Raw genomic sequence first — 23,269 nt, 5'->3', positions numbered from 1 at the left:
AGCCCGGCCTCCCTGGTCAGGAGCAGCCACCACAGCCCCCACTGCAAACAGGGCAGGAGGAGGCTGATTTACAAGGCAGATGGGCCCCTGGCCCAGCTCTCAGCCCTGCACTCAGCCTCAGCCACTGGTGGGCTATAAGAACACCCAGACTTCCGGACAGCTCAGGGAAGGTGCCATGTGAGCGCAGCTTGTCTCCCCTCCTGCCCTCCTTCCCTCCTCCTCCTCCGGCCTGTGTCTACTCAGCCTCTCCAGAGAGGGACACTTGGCACCATGTCTCTTCTCAACCCTGTCCTGCTGCCCCTCAAGGTGAAGGCGTATCTGAGCCAAGGGGAGCGTTTCATCAAATGGGATGATGTAAGTGGGGCAGAGGCACAGGGTGGTGGGGCCAGGCTGCTAGTGGGCTGTGCTGGTGTGAGAGGGTTGGTTTATGTCTCCTAAGACCCAGGCGCCTGTGTAGTTCAGCCAGGAAGCCAACACAACTGCCTGGATAAAACAGGCTGGGCTGAGGGTGTGTGTCCTTGGGCTGCTGGGTGTCTGGGTTTGAGAAGGGGGTGGGCCACCTGGGTGGGGCACCAGAGGTCATCTCTTTGGATCTGGATCTGTCCTGCCCTGAAGCCCCCCAAAATAGCAGGGATTGTTACTTCTGGCTGCAACCCGGTAGGCGGAAATCAGGCCCCGGAGCAGAGGCTGGTGGAGGGAGAGGTGAGCCAGGCTCTCACTGTTAGCTCAGGCATTCTGCTCTGCTCCGGTAAGGTGCCTAGACCCGACTCCTTCACCCCTCTCCACTGGGCACTGCCCCTGTCTCAGGGAAGCCTGGTTCTCCACTCTGTTCCTGTCGGGGGAGCCAAAAAGGCCTCTGGACTCAAGTGAGGACAGGAGGCCTCTGCTCCCGGGCCCCGGGCCCCGGGAAGGAACTGTTATAAGTGACTTCTGCTTCCCCTTGTTGGACGCAGCCTTGTCCCCGGCACCCGCCTGTCTGCTTCACCCCTATGCCTGTCTTCACTGTGTCTGTTCCTTCCTAAACTGGAATTGCAACCCAGCCTCTGGGTCCTCCTGGACCCTGAACACGTTGCTGTAGGTCAGGGATTCTCTTGGGCTGGGGAGAACAGTAGGGGGACCCCCTTCAGGAAGGGGAGGCTGTGCACTGTCCCCGTGACAGTGGAGTCACAGCTCACAGCAACCTCCAGCTCTTCAGCTTAGGGGATTCTCTTGCCTAAGTGATGAATTGAAGGCTCTGTGGGGAAAGGGAGCAGCCTATAGGGCTGGCTTGGCCATCTTACGGTGGGACGAAAGCTTTCATGGCTGGGCTAGCCTGAGGGATCTGGCTGCTCTGACCATGGCGAGGGCCCTGTGAAATGCTTCCTGCTTCCCTACAAGAGACGTGGTTGATATGACTTGGTGGTAGCATTGGGGTGGCATGCCCCATGAGCCTGTGGGATGAAGGAAGTGGCTCAGAATGAAAAGTGAAGCAGTCTCTCTCAGTTCCTCTGGGCAGTGTGTGTAACCTGACTGGGCAGGGGATCACCAAGGGTGGGGACATGCCATGTAACTCTTTCCCAGAGCCAGCACCTGTGTACCTGGCTGCTCCCTTTCCCTCCCCAGAGTGGGGCACTGCATGTTCCCTGGATCCTGACCTGCATGAGCAAGAATGTTCCAAGCCTTGTCACAGGGCACATGCGGACAGGGCTCTGCTTTCAGGCTGCATTTAGCCTGGTTAACAGATGACATGGGTATGTTGTACCATGTTGAATAAGCACCATGTCTAGGATATGACAAAATCCTGACTTTATTTAGTCGCCCATGGATCCTTTGTAATATATTTGGTGGGAGAAGCTCTCCTCCTGGTCATGGAAGGAAACTCAGCAAGCCACAAGATATTACATTCATTCTTGGGTAATAGTCCAATGGTCACTGCTAATCAGAGAACCCAGTCCTATTTCAGAAACTAGTTATAATCAAAACTTCAACCTTAATTTAGAATTACATCTTGCGTCCTTCTCCCTCTAGGAATGGTTTCAGAGGACTGCTGCCCTCTAGAAGGGCCTTGGGATTCCCTGCTCTTCCTCCAGCAGGGAGGAAGGTGGGAGAAGGGTAACAAAGTTCTTTTTTTTAATGGTTGCTCTCATAAGTTGGCTCATAGTCTATGAGTCTGGGAGAAGCTCAAAACACATTCTTTTTCTGGTGGACATTTTTGAGGATTCTTGGGAGACCCTTCCCTCTAAACTGTGGATCTCTTGCTCAAGTTTCCCTTGACATCTTTATTTTAGGTGATCACTCACAATGGCTTCTAGTCCCTTGTTCCCACTTTCAACTTCTGTGGCTTTAGATGCTTTTTCCCTCTCTCTCCAATGGGCCTACTCCAGACCCCAGCAAATACTCATGCATTCTCTGTCCCAACACACACTGGGGTGCAGGCTCACCCAAGATGCCAGCATCTCTCTGCTGTGACTCACAGAGACTCAGCCCCCGCTGTGGCCCACTGTGCTTTTCTGGGCAGGTGTCTGACCTCAGTCATTGTGCTCCACAGCTGCATGAATCACAAAAGCTGTCCAAGTGGAGTTGAAACCCCTCACTAGACTTAGGTGAGGGATGGGGCACCTCCAACCCTCACTTAGGGAAGGAAGGGAGCTGCTGTCAACACAATTTTCTCTAGAATTGACTTCCTCACAAAAATCTTCTCTTCCCTCCAGATTCTAACCACTCCTGATCTGAGAACCATTTTTTGATTACTTCTTTGATAAATGCTGCATTTGGTCTGGTTTAGCATGCTGTAACTACATGCTTGTTGGAAACTTTAACTTTAAAATCTTATCATATATACATATACAAAGGCCATTAAAATAAAAAGTAACCTATGTGCTCGTGAGTGGAACAGAAATTTAGCAGATGAGTTCATTTATTCATTCATTTGCTCATTCAGCAAACACTGAGCTCATGGTCTAGCCCTGGAGTCTGTGAGCCCTTGGGGATTCCCTAGAAGGGTTTCTGAATCTGTGAACCAGCCCCCAACCCCAGCATGTTTCAGCATATTTCAGGGGAACCTTTTCAAAAGGGTGCTCAGGTTTGGAGGTACAGGGTAGGGAGGCACTCCGGGTCTTTATGAGACAGTTGAATGGATGGGATGGGGCGCATTCATGGAGGGGAGGCTGGGCATGCGAGCAATTAGTATGCACCTGGATTGTGTGGAGCCTTGGATGTATGTGCAGGAGTTAGGGCTGTCCTGGGTGGTAGCAGAGAGTTTGAGGAAAGATATGCTCCCTTTGGCTCAGCCATGACCCTTGAGACCATGGTAATGTGGGGGTGAAGACCTCGTCTAGGGTCTAGAGGGAGACTCTCTTTGGGTTTTGGAGTGAAACCTCCTCTTTCCCAGAAATGGCAGCCCCAATCCACAGTGCTTAGCTCTTGAGAACAAAGGAAAATGCCTTCAGATTCCTGGGAAAGACACTCTCTAGGAAGATGATGGGCTCTGAAACCAGTGGCCTGGGCCAGGGAGCTTGCCCTGAGGTCTCAGAACAGAAGCTCCTTCTCTCTGCAGGAAACAGCAATCGCCTCCCCAGTTATCCTCCGTGTGGACCCCAAGGGCTATTACTTGTACTGGACATATCAGAGTAAGGTGAGAAGCCCCTACCTCCTGTGGTGGAGGCATGGATGCTACGAAGTGGAGAATGGCCTGGAAGGGTGCCTTGGGGAGACTCTCTGTAGGCACGGCTGTTTGCTCTAAGAGGGAAGATACAATCACCCCAACTCAGATGCTCTAGCCTTAGCATTCCTTCCGGAGGGAGAAAAAGGAAAAAGAGCTGCTATTGAAAGCTGATGCTCAGCCTGTGGCCCTTAACTTGAGGGCTCAGAGAATCAGGGAAACACCTCAGCAGCTGGGCAGAAAGACAGGAAGGGAAACTGGCAAGGGTCCAGGACAGTGGAGGAAAGATTATAGGTCACAGCTCCTGTGCCAGGAAGGAACAGATAGAGGGGAAGGACGGGGGTCCCCTGAAGTAGAGAGAACCTGGTCTGTGGGAGGTAGAGGTGGTCCCAGGTAGTCTTGGCTTCTTGAGAGGGCAGTGGGCCAAGATTTGCAGGGGTGTGGAAGCTCTCTTCTTTCTGTTCTTTCTGACCTGACCTATTTGTCTCACTCCAGGAGATAGAGCTTCTAGATATCACCAGCATCCGGGATACCCGCTTTGGGAAGTTTGCCAAGATACCCAAGGTAGGTGGGCCCATAGCAGCCCAGGCTCAGTGCAGCCACCCTCTCTACGGGCAAGGGCAGGAGTCCTTGTGGGAGTGAGAAGCCTGATCTCTGGAGCAAGGGGAATGGGTCCTGGGATGTGCAGCAAGGATCCCAGCCCTGAGCCAAGGAAGGGGTATGTCTGCTCCTGGCTTGCCTGGGCTCTGAGCTTCCAAGCCACAGGCACAGTTCACAGAGACACTGGTGAGATGTTGGGGAAGACCCAGCTACTGCCCCTAGAGCTCTCCAGCTGTATAGGAGGTGTGGCTTACCTCTACCCTCCAACTAGTTTGCCTGTATTTGCCTACTGTTGGTAGGAAAATTGTAGGAAGGGATTGGTGGGAAGCAGGATTCCTTGAGACTGGGAGCTAAGAATCTATCTTTAAGCAAAAGAGGCAGATAAAGTACATGGGACTCCGGGTGCTGATGCCTTGGCTCATCTCTTCCTATGGGCCTCTCCTTCCCAGGCCTATCCTGGAGTCAGGGGTAGGAAGATGCTGAGGCCTGTGGTTCCTGGGATGGAGATGGGATTCTGCCCCCATGGGCCATGCTAGGGCTGAGGGGCAGGGATGGGGGCACAGCCCCAATTCTAACCATGTCATCATTTGCTGCAGAGCCAGAAACTCCGGGAAGTCTTCAACATGGACTTTCCTGACAACAACTTTCTACTGAAGACTCTTACAGTGGTGTCTGGCCCTGACATGGTAGAGCTTACCTTCCATAACTTCGTCTCCTACAAGGAGAACGTGGGCAAGGTACACAGGGACCACCGGCCTGGGTCTTGGCACCTCAGATAGCCTGGACTTCCTAAGAGACACAGGGCTGAGCCATGGGGTGGCTAGGGGCCTGATGGGTGTGCTCTGCGGCCTTATAGGTCTGGGCTGAGGATGTACTGGCCCTGGTCAAGCACCCACTGATGGCCAATGCCCCCCGCAGCACCTTCCTGGACAAGATGTAAGTACCTGTCTGGCCTCAACCCAGGCGGGGGGAGGAGGCACTGCGCCAGCCCCAGGCCTTGACAGGCTGCTCTCTGCCCCTCCAGCCTAGTGAAGCTCAAGATGCAGCTCAGCCCTGAAGGGAAGATCCCTGTGAAGAAGTGAGTCTCCCAGCACTCTGCCACAGCCACCTGCTCCCCACAGCCTTCTCTCTCCAGGCCTGACTCCTCTCTTTGCCTGCTCCCTTTCTCTGCCCCTTCAGTTTTTTCCAGATGTTTCCTGCTGACCGCAAGAGGGTGGAAGCTGCTCTCAGTGCCTGCCACCTCCCAAAAGGCAAGGTGAGTGGTTCCCTACCCCCAGCCCATCCCACTATTCTTCTCCCACTACAGAGCAACTTGTCAGGAATGGGGGGCTGGAGACCCAGATGACATCACAGTCTCAGTTGACCACTTAAAGAGCCAACTAACCCTAGAGCCACTGCTTATGATAGCAGGCACAGAGATGGCATGGGGGTGAGATGCTGGGTTCAGGGGAGGTCATCTGCACCCTGGATGGTGCTGGGGCCAGGCAAATAGCAGACGTGGAATGCTCTCCCATTCTTCTTGGGAATGGAAGCTGAGCAAGCACGAGTGTTTTCAGCCTGGAGGAGCAAGATGAGGTCAACAGCCCCAGGAGGCAGTCTGCAGGGATCTGGAAGCTACAGGAAGGGACTAGTTCTGCAGGGCATTGGGGAGAGGACAGGAACCAAGGGTGAAAGCTGCCAGGACACAAGACTTCAGTTCAATACAGAAAAGCATTTTTCCTTTCTTTGTAGTTAAGTAATTAATTTTGAATTGCAAGTTGTAAGCAAGATCACTACATGAGGTGCCTTATGTGAATTACAAAAAGGAGCCCTCTGGGCAGGTATGGCCCTGAGTCAGGGTTCACACTTGGCTAAGGAAGTGGATCTTAGTGCCCTGTCCCCCACTTGGCCAGGGCCTCATTTAGCTCTCAATCTGTACCCCATAGAGTATTTTCTCCTATTAGGAATTTGGAACATTATAAATAAATAAAACTAAGGCCCTTGTTGATCACATGCTCACATCAATCCCAGGAGGAATAGGTCCCCTATAGTCTGCAGAGCTGGTGACTCCTTGATCCAAAGTCAGTCATGGGGGATCCAAGCATAGGGTGGGGGAAGCCAGGGATGGGCTGCTGCTGCAGTCCATGCAGCCAGCACTGCCTGCCTGTTGTCAGTACACATCCACTTTCCTTTTTTCCTCCCTCCTGGGCTCCCATCCTGGCTGAGTCCTCCTTATATATCTATTCTCCTTGTTTCCCAGTAGAGGTCGCTGACAGAACATGGCTTGGGGCCAGGTGTGGTGGCTCACAACTGTCATCCTAGCACTCTGGAAGGCCAACGCAGGTGGATCACTTGAGCTCAGGAGTTCGAGACCAACCTGAGCAAGAGCCAGACCCATCTCTACTAAAAATAGAAAAATTAGGCAGGCATCGTGGTGGCCACAATGGGAGCTACTTGGGAGGCTGAGGCAGGAGGACTGCCTGAGCCCAAGAGTTTGATGTTGCTGTGAGCAACACCATGGCATTCTACCAAGGGTGACAGAGTAAGACACTCTTTAAAAAAAAAAAAAAAAAGAGAGAGATGGCTTGGCGCCTGTGGCTCAAGTGGCTGAGGTGCCAGCCACATACACCTAAGCTGGCAGGTTCGAATCCAGCTGGGGCCCGCCAAACAACAATGACGGCTGCAACCAAAAAATAGGCTGGTGTTGTGGTGGGCGCCTGTACTCCCAGCTACTTGGGAGGTGGAGGCAGGAGAATTGCTTGAGTCTTGGAGTTGGAGGTTGCTGTGAGCTGTGATGCCATGGCACTCTACCCAGGGTGACAGCTTGAGGCTCTGTCTCAAAAAAAAAAAAAAAAGAGAGAGAGAGATGGGATGGGTTTTTGGGGTGATCCAGTCAAGTTTTTCTGGTTAGGCCCACTGCTCCCAACTAAGACTGATGTTGGCCTTCTGGTAAAGTAAATGTCCTGAAAGACATTTTAATGGGTTTTGGGGGAAGAAAGGCACAGAATCCCTGAATACCACTAAATCTCTGGTTCTGTTCTAAGGATTTGCCTGTTCTGGGTATTTCATCTAGATGGAATCATACAATATGTAGTCTTTGATGTTGGATTTTATTTACTTGATGTTTTCAGGGTTTATTCACATTGTATTGGTACTTCACTCCTTTTTTGTTGCCAAATAATATTCCATTGTGTGGGTATACCACATTTTGTTTATCTATTCATCAGTCAGTGGACATTTGGGTTATTCCCACTTTTTGGCTATCAATATACATGTACTTTTTTTTTTTTTTTTGAGATAGAATGTCACTCTGTGCCCTGGGTAGATTGCTGTAGTGTCAAAGCTCATAGCAACCTCAAACTCTTGGGTTCAAATGATCCTCCTGCCTCCCAAATAGCTGGGACCACAGGCACTTGCCACAGTGCCTGGCAGTTTTTTCTATTTTTAGTAGAGTTGGGATCTTGCTGTTGCTTAGGCTACTCTTAAACTCCTGAGCTTAGGCGATCCACCTGGCACGGTCTCTCAGAGTACTGGAATTACAAGTGTGAGCCACCACACCCAGCCTCATGTATATTATTTTGTGCCACTGAGCCCAATCTTCACAAAAGTTTTAAATTTTAATTTCTCTATAAAAGTCCAGATTGTTGTGTTTTTGTTTTTTACTTCCTGTGCTTTTGGTATCTCCAATTATTATTGTCAATTTATCTATTTCTCCCTTCAATTCTTTCTGTATATTGGGGCTCTATTGTTAGGCACATGTATGTTTATATACAAATTACTTATTTTTAAAAATGTGCCCTCCATTTTAGACAGAAAAACACCTCCAAAAGATAGCCCACTGCCCTGGGAAGCAGTACCACTTTCTTCTTACCCCTTCTTTACCTCATTCTGATCATTCTTATTTCTAATCCCACCCCAGCCAAGGGACTAGTCGCTGTCTAAAATCAGTGTCAAAGCAAACCAGCTCAGCATGCTCCCTGCTCAGCAGCCAGGGCCTTGAGAAGTGGGTGCCTGGGGTGGCCTTCATACTCCTCTGTCTGCCTTGAGCCTTTCTTCTGACCAGGTCCCCTTGCCCAGGGCTGGGCCTATTTTGTGGTTCTCATCTCTGAGATGGTGAGGGCAGGGGTGATAAGGTGCCAGGACACAAGACTTCAGCCTAATTCAGAAAAGCATTTTTTCTTTCTTTGTAGTTAAGTAATTAATTTTTTTTTAAAGTTTTATGAAGACAGAGTCTTACTTTGTCACCCTTGGTAGAGTGTCCTGTGTCATAGTTCACAACAACCTCAAAGTCTTGGGCTTAAGCAATTCTCTTGCCTCAGCCTCCCTAGTAGCTGGGGCTATAGGCATCTGCCACAATGCCTAGCTAAAGTAATTAATATTTAATTGCAAGTTAAAGCTAAAAGTATTTCCCCAGAATGACGCCATCAATCCTGAGGACTTCCCAGAACCTGTCTACAAGAGTTTCCTCATGAGCCTCTGTCCTCGGCCAGAAATAGATGAGATCTTCACCTCCTAGTGAGCTTCCTGGGCTGGGCTGGGAATGGAGAAGGGATGGTGGCCCACAGCCCCCTTTTTCCCCATGCCATGCTGGAAATCAGGAGGCTGCATGGAAGAGGGGGTTGTCTGAGCCTCCAGGCCCAAGGAACATGGACCTGCACTCCTCTCTCGCCTACAGCCATGCTAAGGCCAAACCCTACATGACTAAGGAGCACCTGACCAAGTTCATCAACCAGAAACAGCGGGACTCACGGCTTAACTCCCTGCTGTTCCCGCCAGCACGGCCTGACCAGGTGCAGGGACTCATTGACAAGTATGAGCCCAGTGGCATCAACGTGCAGAGGGGTAAGGACTAAGAGAACTCACCCTCACCTTCCATGGTTCTTTTTTGCCCTGGCAGCTGGGCTGCATCCCTGACAGATATCCCCTGTCACCTAGGCCAGCTGTCACCTGAGGGCATGGTCTGGTTTCTCTGCGGACCAGAGAATAGTGTGCTAGCCCAGGACAAGCTGCTGGTCCACCATGATATGACACAGCCACTCAATCATTACTTCATCAACTCCTCCCACAACACCTATCTGACAGGTGGCAACCTCATTGCTGATCTCTTCTTTCATGGGGATGGCTTCTGTCCCCTGAATCCTTGACAGGTGTTGCCCACATACTGCTTACCCTGGCAGTAGCACAGAGCAGGGTGGGGTGGGGCAGGGGGTAGCTGCACTGCTCTGGGTGATGCCCTGCCCCTCCCCACTCTCTGGCTCAGCCGGCCAGTTCTCAGGCCTTTCCTCGGCTGAGATGTACCGTCAAGTGCTGCTGTCTGGCTGCCGGTGTGTGGAGCTAGACTGCTGGAAGGGGAAGCCCCCAGACGAGGAGCCCATCATCACCCATGGCTTCACTATGACCACAGACATCTTCTTCAAGGTGAGACGCAGGGTTTGCAGGCTGGTAGCAGTGTCAGGAGGGAAGAGCCCTTGGTCAGAAGCCTTAGTGTTAGGGGGACTTTAGCTAGAGGGAAGGAATGACTGAAAGGTTTTGGACCAGTGTAGGGCACTAGAGGACACAGGGACCAACAGTAGCCACTTAGTTATGTGTGGGATTGAAACTGGGGAGTGGGGAAGGCATCATTGAGGAGGGGGCAGTTGCATCTCTGCCCACTAGGTGCTCTTCTCCTCCAGGAAGCAATTGAGGCTATTGCAGAAAGTGCCTTTAAGACCTCCCCCTATCCTGTCATCCTGTCATTTGAAAATCATGTGGACTCGTGAGTATCCAGGCCCATTCAGGTGCATTCTCACCCAGCCCTGAGTCTCTTGCCTGGAATCGCCCTCCTACCAGTGACCTCAGCCTCTAACTGTCCCCTCCAGCTCTCATCCAGGTCTCAACATAATCTTCTTGGGACCCCACACTCTCCTGCCTATGTCCCTGCCTCCCTGACCTCTTGGGCCCCTGATCTGGGTCATCAAGGCACAAAAGGATGGACAAAAGGGTTGGAGCTGAGCTGCTGAACCACACCTACCTTTGCTCCCTGCAGACCCCGCCAACAGGCTAAGATGGCCGAGTACTGCCGGACAATCTTTGGGGATATGCTGCTCACAGAGCCCCTGGAAAAGTTCCCAGTGAGTGGACTTTGCTATGGGCATTTGAGTCTGGGGCCTGGGACAGTTGGGGGCCAGGTTAGAGATGGGGATGTCCCAGAAGATGATGGGGTTCACTTGGTTGGATTGTGGGGATGAGGCCGTGTTACCTACCATGTGTCACACACTGTGCTGGGCTTTGTGGTATGTTAGGACAAAGACATAGTCCCTGCCCTCAGGATCGTTACCTTCCAGTGAAGAGACAGACAAGTAACCAGATCATTATAGCCCAGTGATTGTCATGGGAGTATCTGGGGAGTTCTCATCTGGTCTTGGAGGATCAGGGAAGGCTTCCTGGAGGAAGTGATGGCTAAGATGAAACCTGAAGTATAAATTGGTTTATCTCAGCAAGAATGGAGGTTGAGGGGAGTAGGCAGAGGACAGAGGAGCACGCTTGGTGGTAAGGAGCTTAGGCTGCACCCTGAGGGTGAGGGGATGGTACCAACTCTCTCGCCTCTCTGCAGCTAGAATCAGGCATCTCCCTGCCCAGCCCTGAGGATCTCAGGGGCAAGATTCTCATCAAGAACAAAAAGAACCAGTTTTCTGGGTCTGAATCCCTCAGCAAGGAGCCTGGTGGGGAGACTGAGTGCAGTGGCCCTTCCAGTGCCCCAGCCAGCGAGGACTCGGGTAAGTCAGGAGAGGACTGGGCTAGAATGGCAGAGGGGCAGGGCTCAAGAAGCCTATGTGACAGAGCTGTGTGTGACAGTGTGGGCTGGTGAGGATGGGACTGAGCTGGAGGAGAAGGAGGTGAAAGAGGAAGAGGAGGAGTCGGGAACCCTGGATGAAGAGGAGATAAAGAAGATGCAGTCTGATGAGGTGTGTGGGGATAGTCCCGAGGCCCTTCTGCCATCCTCCACTGCAGAGCCCTCTATGTTCCTGGGCTAGGGGCTTCCCACCTCTGCTTCTCTCCTCTTGCCTCTGTAGGGCACAGCAGGCCTGGAGGTGACAGCTTATGAGGAGATGTCCAGCCTGGTTAATTACATCCAGCCCACTAAGTTCATCTCCTTTGAGTTCTCTGCCCGTAAGTCAGTGTGAGTGCTGATGCTGGTGATGGTGAGTGGAGTTTAGGCCAGATTCGGGAGAAGGTTATCCTAGACCACAGGAAGGGGAATCTCCCCTTTCCCTGGACTTGGGGCCTGTCTATAAATACCCAGCCAAGGAGTCAGGCAAAGGTCTTGGTTAAGTGGCATTGGCTCCCAGTTTCTCAGCACTGTACTGAGGAACTTGGCACCAAACAGAATGCTCTGTAGTGTGTCAGTGACAGGCCAGTTTCTATGATAGGCCACCTCAGCCAGAAAGCCTCCTGCAGGTTCTGTGGCTCCCAGGGATGAATAGCACCTTGGGGGGGCCCAAGCTCAGAAGCCCCAGCCCTGGGAGATGAGACTTCCTGAAAGGGGGTGGAAGGCAAAGAAAGCCACCAGTGCAGAGTGCCCCTTCTGCTCTTCCCTGCACCCTGCGATTTGCCTTTTTCTTCCCTGGTCATAAGCATAGCGCATTTCTCTCACTCTCCATGTGTATCTCCAACACAAGCACCTCTTTCTGTACACTCCCGTGGATAGTTGCACCTCTGCAACCTTGACTCCTCATTTCTGAACCCACAACCTGCACTTCCACCTGGGCACAACCATGGCGGTCCTGTCTTTAGCGTGCCCCTCCCCTCATGTGTTCAGCTCTAGCTTGCACCATGATTCACTCCCTGTGCACACTGCAGCATGTGCCCATACTCCGTATGCATGCACATGCACAGTAGCTATTGACCCCTGAGGCTCAGCCCACCATGTTCCCATGCCCTCTGTGCCTGTCCTCGGCATGTGGCCCTCACTCTCCAGAAGCACAGCACATACCCTACCCTGTGCATATCCCCTGTAAACACCCTTTGCCCCCAGCAGGCACTGTTATCCATACATTTTCTCCAGAGGTGGGCTCCTAAACCCTCAGGCCCCCATGGAAATGCTTGACTGGCAACATCTCTTGCTGGTGGGACCCGCTCCACAGGGAAGGCCAGGGCTGAGATAGAGGGCAGCCTGATGGGAGCACCACGTTTTCTTCCCCATACAGAGAAGAACCAAAGTTATGTCATCTCCTCCTTCACGGAACTCAAGGCTTATGACCTGCTCTCCAAGTCTGCAGTGCAGTTTGTGGAGTATCCTTCGATAGCCAGGATCCTGGCTGTGGTGGAGGGATCGGGGAAGGCCAGGGCCCAGGTCTCCCAGGGTAGGCTGTTGGGTCCCTCTGGTGCAGGCAGCCTCGGGCTAGGCTCCTATACTCTGGGGAAGCTACAACAAGCGCCAGATGAGCCGCATTTACCCCAAGGGAACCCGCATGGACTCCTCCAACTATATGCCCCAGATGTTCTGGAATGCTGGATGCCAGATGGTCGCCCTCAACTTCCAGACAATGGGTGAGGGCATTCCCAGGACCCTAAGAGTCCTTTCCTGGCCCCTGGCCCTCCTGATCCCTGGTGGTCTTTAGAACAGATTTGGTGTCCTAATGTTTGCTTAGGCTCTGGAAACATGCCTAGTTATACATGCCTTAGCTCAGGCCCATATAATTACACATACATGAACATGTACGTGAAGATGCCCAGGTGCGGCATAGTTCTGGCTGCTCTGCCTCATGTATTTTTGAGAACAGCTGTTCTCACTGCCCCAACTCTCACTGTGAACTTTTGGCCTGGTGTGGCTTTGCTCCTTACTGAGTCCAGCTGTGGAGGCTTTGGACCCTTCCTGAGAGATGGGTCATCCCAAAGAACCAGGCTGGGATATGAGCAACCCTAACCCTCACAGTCTGCCCTATCTCCCCATTAGCCAGACAAGAAAGGCTGAGATATGTAGGAAACTGAACACAGATCCAGGGCTAGGCCTTCCTCACTGAAAGCCCCTGTCCCTGCAGACCTGCCCATGCAGCAGAATATGGCAGTGTTTGAGTTCAATGGGCAGAGTGGCTACCTCCTCAAGCATGAGTTCATGCGCCGGCTGGACAAGCAGTTCAATCCCTTCTCGGTGGACCGCATCGACGTGGTGGTAGCCACCACTCTTTCTATCACGGCAAGACCCTGGGGCAGACAAGTGGCTGGGAGGGCTGGGGTCTTGAGGAAAATGGCACGGGAACTCACCCTTCTATTCCCAGCCCCTCCTCGATATCCTGAAAACTTCAGTCCCAGCCAGTTCGTGCAGTGGCAAGTTGCCTTGGAAACTGCCTCCTCCTCAGCACTGGAGGCTGCCACTTGGTCCCCATGGAAACCATCAGGAAGGGCTGAGGCTTTGGTGGGGGAGGGGGAAGAGTGGGCAGAGTGGGCAGCAAGATCCCCAGCCAAGGGGAGGGCATTGTTCTCTCCTTGGCTGGGGAGGTGGGAGGCCCACATCTTCACTTCATGCTGGAAGCACCTGGTCCTTAGAGCTTAGCTGCAACCCTCGAGTCATACAGCCCCGATTTGGTGGCCAGAGCTGAATGGGGCTCTTCACAACACCCAACAATGGATATTTCAATTATGGGGATCCAGCAGCCCTGGGTGCTTAGGCAAGAGCCTGGGTGAGGATCTGATGCTGGCCTCCCTCTCCCCGCCCCAGGTGATCTCCGGGCAGTTCTTGTCAGAACGTAGTGTGCGCACCTATGTGGAAGTGGAGCTGTTTGGCCTTCCTGGGGACCCAAAGAGGCGCTATCGTACCAAGTTGTCACCCAGTACCAACTCTATTAATCCTGTCTGGAAGGAGGAGCCCTTCGTCTTTGAGAAGGTGGGGGTTAGGGCAGGGCAGGAGCTGGTGTTTGTCCTAGTCCTTGGCCTCTGTTTACAGACAATAGGAAGTAAATAAGGGGAGCTTCTTGACCTTCCTTCTCCTCTCCCCACTCCTTGCCCTGTGCCCTCCTGACTTGTAAGAGTCCAAAACTTAGGCTGGGCATTGTGGCTCACGCCTATAATCCTGGCGCTTTGGAAGGCTGAGGTGGGTAGATGCTTGAGCTCAGGAGTTTGAGACTAGGCCTGAGTAAGAGTGAGATTCTGTCTCTATGAAAAATAGAAAAACTAGCTGGGCATTGTGGTGGCCACCTGTGATCCCAGCTTTTTAGGAAACTGAGGCATGAAGATTGCTTGAACCCATGTGTTTGAGGTTGCTATGAGCTATGGTGAAGCCACAGCACTCAACCCCAGGGTGACAGAGTGAGACTCTGAAAAAAAAAAAAGTCCAAAACTCACGGTTACAGATGTTTACTTGGTTTTATGCTGTGCATATGTGTGTGCATGCATGGAAATGTTAGCATTATAGGCAGAAATGTGAACTCCCAGCCCAGGGTTGAGGGTCCTGTGGAATCATGGAGATCTTTCATCCCCATTAAAGACCTGTTGGCAAGGCTGCCAAGGACAGTGTACACTCGGTCCCCACAGCCCTGGGCTGAACATCCAGCCCTTCTTCCCTATGTGAGATCAGTCATGGCATGAGTTGGGAAGATGTCTATGTATGTAGCCTAGAGCATGCCCTCTGTCTGTCCTCACAAATCTGTTAATGCCTGCCATGTTTTCATACTGATTCTAAGCCTTCTGGAGCCAGGGAGGGGGGCAGATTGGCTCCCTCTCCTTTCCCTAGCTTGTCTTGTTCCCCAGATCTTGATGCCTGAGCTGGCCTCCCTCAGGGTGGCTGTGATGGAGGAAGGCAACAAGTTTCTTGGACATCGCATCATCCCCATTAATGCCCTACATTCTGGTAAGAAGAGGGGTCCATCTTTGCTGTTCCCAGGGGTCAAAAACCAAAGCCAGCACCAAGAGCCTGCCTGAAGGGCAGGGCAGCTTTCAGGAGGGGCCCTGAGGTCTTACCTAATCCCGTCCTGTCATCAGCCATAGGGAGTGGGGCAGAAATAGTACCTCCCCAGGAACATAACAGAGGTGGGAACTCTGCCCACCTAACAGAATGTCTGTAATTTTCTGAAACTACTGGGGCAGTTTTCCAAGCAGCTTACATTTATGGGCACTTAAAATGTGCTGAGAGCTTATAACACATTCTCACTTAATCCTCACAATAATCACATGAGGTAGGCACTCTTATCCCCACTTCACAAATGAGGAAAGCCTCAGAGAGTTAAAGTAACTTGCACAAAGTAACACAGCCTGGGTAGGGCAGTATCAGAGTCAAATCCTTGAGTACTGGGCTGTTTGTGTGCAGTGCTGGATAGGCCTGGCCTCTGGCTCACTGTCCATCCCACCATGTCCAATAGGGTACCACCATCTGTGCCTGCGCAGCGAGAGCAACATGCCGCTCACTATGCCCACGCTCTTTGTCTTCCTGGAGATGAAGGACTATGTACCTGATGCCTGGGCAGGTAGGAGCCCATGGCACGCTAGGAGCACGAGGCTGTCCATTCCCATCCCGGCTCATCAAGCCAGCCCCCAGAGTGGGGCAGGATAGGGTATCCTGGAGTGAGTGAGGACAGGGGAGGCTTCCAGGCACACCTCCATACATACCAGGCGGGTAATGCCCTGTGCACCAGATCTCACCGTGGCCCTCACCAACCCCATCAAGTTCTTCAGTGCCCATGACAAGAAGTCTGTGAAGCTCAAGGAGGCCATGGGAGGTGTGCCTGAGGTCTGTGTTGCCTGGAATTCTGCCAAGGGCTTCTGGGAGCTTTGCTTTCTCTGGGGGAGGGGGAGAGGGGGCAGAGTCCCAGAAGATCTGAGCCGCTTCCTAACCTGCTCTCCCTACACAGAAGCCCTTCCCACTTGGGAGTCCTTTGGCCACTCAGGCCAATGGGACCTCGGCCCCAACAAGCAACGGGTCAGCAGGTATGCACTCCGAGTCCACACACCCAGTGGAAGGGCCTCCACTTTCCTGGGCTGAACCCACAGACACGTCCCACACTGTCGCCCGACTCTCACCTGGTGAGGGAAGGGCTGTCAAATCCTTGAGTACTGGGCTGTTTGTGTTCAGTGCTGTCTGAAACCCTGGGCTGGGGAAGCTCTGCAGGGGGTCGGGGTCAGAGGAGCGAACTGAGTCAAGGGTCCCCAGGAAACCTGCCAGCCCATCCTGTGGCTTTTGCAGCCACCGCCCGGGCCAGATCCAGGGAGGAGGCCACGAAGGAAGCCTTGGGTAAGGACTTGTGAGCCCCCAAGATGTGGGGATGAGTCCGGGGAGGGCTGCGGCTCCTGGCGGGCTAGGCGGGCAAGGTGGCCTGGGCTGCGGCGCGTCACCCCTGTCTCCGCAGAGCCGAGGACCGCCAGCCTGGAGGAGCTGCGGGAGCAGAAGGGCGTCGTGAAGCTGCAGCGGCGGCACGAGAAGGAGCTGCGGGAGCTGGAGCGGCGCGGCGCGCGGCGCTGGGAGGAGCTGCTGCAGCGGGGCGCGGCGCAGCTGGCGGAGCTCCGGCCGCCGGGCGCTGGGGGCGGCGGCGGGGGCCGCAAGCTCTGCCCGGGAAAGGGCTCCCACAAGAAGAGGTAAGGGCCACTGCGGCCGCGTGCCCTCCACGGCGCCCGGGCGAGCGGCCAAGGGCTCACAGCCCGTTGCCACGTGGCTTCCTCAGGAGCCTGCCCAGCGGGGAGAGAGCCGGAGCCGCGCCGGGAGAGGGCCCCGAGGGCGCGGACGCGCGTGTGCGGGAGCTGAGGGACAAGCTGGAGCTGGAGCTGCTGCGGCAGGGCGAGGAGCAGTACGAGAGCATCCTGAAATGCAAGGAGCAGCAGGTGGCTGAGGTGCGGAGGGGGGCGACAACCCAGCCAAGCCCCTCACTCCTCTGCACCACCTGGGGCTTCTTCCCAAGCCCTTCCGTCCTCTCCCCGCAGCAAATCGCCAAGATGATGGCGCTGGCCACAGAGAAACAGACGGCAGAGCTGAAGGCCCTCAAGGAGGCCTCGGAGATGTAGGAATGCCCCCCTCCCATACCTAACTCTCAGCTGTCAGCAAGGACTTGGGCTCTGCAAAACATCACTCTTATCTGTCTCTCTGCAGGGACACTAAAGAGATGAAGAAAAAACTGGAAGCCAAAAGGCTGGAGAGGATCCAGGCCATGACCAAAGCCACCACAGACAAGATGGCCCAGGAGAGGTGAGCCCTGAAAGGAAGGCCCAGTGCTGGGCACACCCCACCCCAGGTGGAAAGGGACCTCTTTGCAAGTGGATTCTGACGTGGTTCCCCAAAATGTGCCTCTTCCCTGGCTCTTGAAAAAGTTGATCCCACCTGTCACCTCTGATCAGAGAGCAGAACATAGATGTCAACATTACTTGGACAGAGGAGTATGCTGGAGGGAAATCCGGCCTTCTCAGAGGGAGCTGAAGCCTTGGGACAGCAGCCTGGCCACTCTGGCTACTTGTGCTTCCCATGGAAGCCTTGAAGGACAGTGTGTTTTAGTGAGGCACCTGTTCCCTCAGAGGACCCCAGGACTCCCAGTGGCCCCCTACATCCTCCTTGGGTCCCAATGCTGGCCCTTCTGTCTGGTCCCCATCCCTATGATAGATTTTCATTTCCCTACACCCTGAGACTTCATCTCACTCAACCTTCACCAGGGGCCTCCTGCCTTTCTCTCCTTTTCTTTCCTTCCTTGTCTCACTTTGTAGCACTCAGTAGAGTGCTGTGGTGTCATAGCTCACAGCAACCTCAAACTCTTGGGCACAAGATATCTTCTTGCCTCAGCCTCCCAAGTAGCTGGGACTACAGGCACCTGCCAGAACATCTGGCTATTTTTAGAGGTGGGATCTCGCTCTCGCTCAGGCTGGTCTCTAACTCCTAAGCTCAGGCAATCTACCTGCCTTGGCCTCCTAGAGTGCTAAGATTACTTGCTGCCTTTTCTAAAACCCTAATTTCTCAACAGGTTGAAGAGAGAGATTAACAACTCCCATATCCAGGAAGTGGTACAGGTCATTAAGCAGGTGTGTCTCTCTCTCTTTCAGTGGGCAGGGGCGGCCCCAGGCCCTTACTTTGCCATTAGGAGATGCATTGTCCTGAGCCATCCATGCAGCTAGGGGTGGGAGGGGGCATCCCTGGGCTCTGGCCTGGTTATAGAAGTTGAGGTACCACCCTGAAGGGTCTTTCTCTGACCAGCTCCCCTGGATGGAAACAATATAGGTTAGCTGGCAAGGGGAGGATGGCATTGGAGTAGGTGAGCAAAGAGCGAGTAGGAAGGGCTTCCCAAGGTGCCAAGGAGTTGGAAGAGAAAGGAAGCACCTCCTGAGAATGGACCCAAAGTGCCCTGGGGATTATTAATCTCAGTAACAGAACTACCATCTACTGAGTCCTGCCCTATTCTAGGTGCTATGCCAGGTGCTTCCCACGAGTTGTCTCATATAATCCTTTACAATCCAGAGAGACAGGTACTAGTATCCTCATTTTACAAAATAAAAAGACTGCCCAAAAGTTAAGGATTTCATCCAAAGTTTTACATGTTAGCTGGGATTATAGCTGGATTCCAGCCCAGGTTGCCTGTGTCTGCTGTCCTGACTCCCTGCCTCTCACTGCCATCCAGATGACGGAGAACCTGGAGAGGCACCAGGAGAAGCTGGAGGAGAAGCAGGTGGCCTGCCTGGAACAGATCCGGGAGATGGAAAAGCAGGTAACAGGACCACTGCCCAACCCTCAGCAGAGGTGGACAGACTCCAGGGTGTGAAGGGGCCTTGCTCCAGGGAACTGCCAGTTAGGAGGTCGGGGGAAGTGGGACATCATCTGTTATGAGTGGGTCCACAGGTGCTGGTTCCCACTGGGTCCAGTGAGGCAGCTCTGCAGATTTCTTTGCCTGGCTGGCATCCCCCCTCTGAAGAGGCTCCCCGATGGGCTCCACCATCCCTCCCTGCAACTCCAGTCTCCTGGAAGCTCTGAACGAGGAGACTGGGCTTCCTTTTCTTCCACTGCCCAGGGACAGAGAGGCACAAAGGGCCCCTCCTCAGCCTGATGGTCCTTGCTGTCTCCACAGTTCCAGCAGGAGGCTCTGGCAGAGTATGAGGCCAGGATGAAGGGTCTGGAGGCCGAGGTGAAGGAATCGGTGAGAGCCTGCCTTGGGACCTGCTTCCCCTCTGAGGTGGAGGACAAGCCTGAGTGGCCCTCTGAGGCCTCCGGGGAGCTGTGTGAGCAGCATCCTCTCACAGTAGAGGCCAACGTCCAGGACAGCCGCCTCTGATGCCCCCAGCCCACTGGGACAGTTAGCAAGGATGTTCAGACCCTTCTCTGGGACATGACTCTATCCCCCAGAACAGAATTCCAGCACACTGAGACTGAGAAGCTTGAGTTCCCTTGGATGTTACAGCCCTCCTCAACAGCTAGCACAGAGGAGGAGGCAGGAGTCAGGTACCATCAGGACAAGGACCTCTCTGGACCTAGATGTCTTCTCCAGGCTGACTTGCTGCTCCCCATCCTTCTCCCTGATCTCTGTTTAAGTGTCATATATTTGTTAGGGCAAAAGAATATGGAATGGGAAGCTAGAAATGGGATCCTGGCTTCACTCTGCCTTTCCTAGTGTGCAGCTAGTGATACCCCACTCTAAACTCAGTTTCCTCACCTGGAGGGTTGAAATTACCCACCTGGAACCTGTGGTTCAAGTGGGACCAAACCCAAACTCCGAACCCCTTGCCTCAGGGTGGGCAGCTCACCTGGGCTTCCAGGCCCCATCTCAGGCCTGTTGTCAGCTCCTTGAGGCAGAACTTGGCACTACCTACAGCTCCCTGGGATGGCCTCTCCTAGGGTCCTTGGCTGACATCCCTTCCCTCAGCTTCTGCCTGTTGGAGATGAGAGACTGACATGGAAAAACTGCCTCAGCTGTTTGGCCCTCAGCTGCTGAGTCATGTGGGGCTGTGGCCTCTGGGACACTCTCCCACCCTGATCCTGGCATCACCCCTCTCTCTGGGGGAGGGCACTTCCTACCTGCACCCCTCTCAGGCTGCCTGACAAGGTCAGCATCATTTTCTCTCCTGAATTTGTTTGGTTTATTTATTTTTCTCCTTCCTATGTCTACTAAAGAACCCTGTTCCAATATTTCCTGCCTAAGAAGTCTGGCCTCTGTTTTACAACTAGGAAATGGGGTGGGGGTGAGTGCAGTGCTCCTGAACTAAAATGTTCTAGGAAGAAAAAAAAAACCCTTGAGAGCTGAACCCAGGGTGAGGTCCCTTCCAAAGTTCAGTGAAATGGCCATGCCTATGGCTTGACGAAGATTTACTTCTCTTTCTGCTGGTCCTGATGCCACATCCACTGGGAAATGATGTCACTGCCTCTTTACCCCCACACAGATGTGGCCTTTCCTTGTCTCTAGTCTCAAAGCTTGAACAGAAGAGCTTAGTGCAAAGGTGCCCCTCACCCTTCTGGGGAGTCCCAAACCTCTAGACCACCTGAGGTCCTTTTTGAGGAAGACTTAGCACTGTCAGATGCTCAGGCCCCCGTGTCAGCTATGGTTGACCCAAAACTTGCTTAGAGGAGTTTGTGGGAAGCCACCATTCTCTGTATTTATGGCATAATCCCAAATCCCAAGTGGACACAGGCACTGGCTTGGTAGAGGCAGAGTGGGGACTGATTCTGGGAAGAGGTTGTTTTCTTATCACAGATATAGCAGATACCATTAGCTGTGAGCACCTGTGCCTTTGGAAAATAAACAGGCTCCCCATTCCTCTGGGGGATCCTACCAGGCCCTGACTTCAGGGTGAGGCAAGGGGCCTGCTCATTCACAAGACTAAGGCCTCACACTGATCAGCCTACCCCTTAGCCCACTATGGACTGGGTATAACCAGGGGAGACACCAACACCCCGGGGCAGTGCCATCTTCTACCCTCCAGGTAGGCACTCAGCCACCCCTCCTTTACCTCTCCTTCCATGCCCAGGGATGGAATCCTGTAAGGATGAGGATCCAGATTGACCTAGGCATGTGTGTATAAGCCAAAGCCAGAGCCAAATGGAGCCCACTGGACAGCCCCTGGGTCTTGCCAATGACTGCTCAGGAGAAGCTGCCTTCCCATCTCTGGGCCAGGCAAAGCAGACTCTGTACCCCCAGTCTGAAGCCCGGAATCCCAGAAATGGGGAAGATGATGTAATCCTGCCCTTGAAGAGGCCTCAACACAGCAGCAGGAAGGGCGCTTCCCATGTGGCCAGGCCTGGATACCCAACTCCCTCCTTTCTGTCCTCTGAGAAAAGGACAAAGTGTCTCCTGGGCAAATGCCATCTCTGGGCCCTGGAGAGGAATTAATCTCTGGCTGCAGGGGATGAGCAGAGGAAGATTTGATGCCTTCCCTCAGGGCACTGGGGCAGGTGAAGAGAACCTGGATTCCATCCCTTTTGTGTATCTGTGAGATTGAGGCAAAGGGCCCCTTTCCACTCATCATGCCTCAATTTCACCTTCTGCACAAAAAGAAGGGTCCCTACCCCTTCCCCAACCCATTGCTGATTCACATGCAAGTCCCCTGCTGACTCACCCCACTCCCTGCACCCCCAAGCAGCCCTCTGGATCTCTCAGACACGTGCCACGAGGCCCAACCCTACTGAGCTGGTGCAACGTGACATGGTGAGGGGGCTGGTGACACTTGAGGAAAGAAAAAGCCTCAGAAGGGGAGGCAATGGCAGACAGAGTGACAGACCACATTGAGATGCCTCTGGGAGGAAGCCCTTTTGCCAGCCTGGGGCCTGCTGGAGGACAGGCTCAGCAGGTGGGAGGGGAGGAGGAGTGTAAAGTGCCTGCCTGCCCCCTGCCTGCCTCAGCTTCTCCTGTCAGCCTTCAGCTCCCTAAGCGACAGCTTCTAATTCCGGCTGTTGGTGCCTCTGTGTTCTGCAGCAAAGTCTCAGCTTTTTTTCAGCTTTGCTGTTTCTTTTCTGTTCATAACATACTGAGCCCAGAGGGGAGTCAGAGTAGAGGCTCCAGGGCCTTAGACCTGGCACCACCACCCCCATCCTGTCATGGAGCTGGCTAGGTTGGCAATGCCAGTTGGGGTGAATGAAACCAGCTGCTCTTTCCAAAGGGCACCAGTTCTGTGCCCCGACTCCTCTTCTTCCCTGAACTGTCTCAATTCACCACTGGGAACAGGGACATAAATGGGGTTGTCTCAGGAAGGCTCAAGGAAGAAGGAACATGGCCCTTCAGGACCAAGAAAGTGCGTATTTTGGGTTCCTGCTGCTCTTCTTCCCCTGGGAGTGCACAGTCTGCCATGCCAGGCTGGTCTGCCACACACAGATTCCGGAGGTACTCCCTCCCCTGACCCTGGAAACACAGAAGAGAACAAAGCAAATTTCCTCATGCTGCAGAACAGGGAAATTGAGTCATAAAGGGAAGAAAAGCTTTTCTTCTGCTGGGAGAGCACTCCTGCCTTCTTCCTGAAGGTAGAAAGGCTGTACCCACTCCTGGGGGCCACCCCAGGAGGGGGCCCCAGGCCTGGGGGCGGAGCAGTGAGGGCTGTACTCTAAATAACTATGCAGCTCTTTCCCTGACACTCTTTCACTTGATCTTGTGTGAGGCAGGCAGGGCTGGTATTTATCAGCTTGGTTTTGCAGATGAGAATATGCAGGCTTGGAGCCACACTGCTAGTAAGTGCCTTCAAGCTGGAACTTAACCTCTGATATCAAATACTGTGCCCTTTCTATGACATCATGAAAGAAAATTGGCAGACTCCTAACCAAGGGCTTAAAATATGCAAAAAGAAAAAAAAGGTGGCTTCACAGCGTGTGCAGGTACATATCACATGCTCCCCTTATGACAGAGGGGAGTGGAAGCCCCCTGCTCCATGACCTGGGTGCTGAATCCAAGATTGGGATCCTTGGAGTTGGGAGCTAGAGAGAAGTGAGAGGTCAGGGTGTAGGGCCACGAGCCCACTTTGTCACTTAGCATTTGTTGCTGGGAGGGAGCTATCTCCCAACAGCAAATGCTCTCCCCGCTCCTTAACTTTCCCCTGGCATCTTCTACTGCAAAGCATCTGATCATTGCCCTGCCCAGGCGGATGACACCTTCATTCTTTAATTTCCTGTCTCTTATAGAAAGGGATCGCTCAAAG

The 23,269-nt window shown here is 53.3% G+C and overlaps 1 protein-coding gene across 6 annotated transcripts; it reads left to right on the top strand.

Annotated features, from left to right (window-relative positions):
* Positions 1-20,277, top strand: PLCB2 (phospholipase C beta 2). 6 transcript variants are annotated; one of them, XM_053594669.1, is made up of 32 exons: positions 1-354; positions 3,536-3,613; positions 4,136-4,204; positions 4,837-4,977; positions 5,097-5,176; positions 5,265-5,318; positions 5,420-5,495; positions 8,634-8,734; positions 8,895-9,061; positions 9,155-9,301; positions 9,480-9,637; positions 9,892-9,974; positions 10,245-10,329; positions 10,812-10,974; positions 11,054-11,163; positions 11,272-11,368; positions 12,406-12,490; positions 12,624-12,748; positions 13,240-13,394; positions 13,917-14,081; positions 14,945-15,044; positions 15,553-15,657; positions 15,826-15,920; positions 16,042-16,117; positions 16,374-16,421; positions 16,537-16,762; positions 16,849-17,014; positions 17,105-17,181; positions 17,271-17,366; positions 18,130-18,187; positions 18,781-18,867; positions 19,225-20,277. In XM_053594669.1, exons 1-32 carry the CDS (start codon positions 271-273, stop codon positions 19,426-19,428), a joined length of 3,561 nt encoding a protein of 1,186 aa, XP_053450644.1. In that variant the 5' UTR covers positions 1-270; the 3' UTR covers positions 19,429-20,277. The 6 variants fall into 6 exon arrangements, 4 of the variants coding, with proteins under 4 accessions (XP_053450644.1, XP_053450642.1, XP_053450643.1 ...); XM_053594667.1 differs by having other exon boundaries at positions 16,341-16,421; XM_053594668.1 differs by having other exon boundaries at positions 9,137-9,301.
* Positions 20,278-23,269: the final 2,992 nt, after the last annotated feature.

The sequence above is a fragment of the Nycticebus coucang genome, chromosome 6 (assembly GCF_027406575.1).
Source record: "Nycticebus coucang isolate mNycCou1 chromosome 6, mNycCou1.pri, whole genome shotgun sequence".
Classification (NCBI taxonomy): Eukaryota; Metazoa; Chordata; class Mammalia; order Primates; family Lorisidae; genus Nycticebus; species Nycticebus coucang.
The sequence above is the reverse complement of the archived record's forward strand: the minus strand, read 5'-3'. Positions and strand labels throughout refer to the sequence as shown.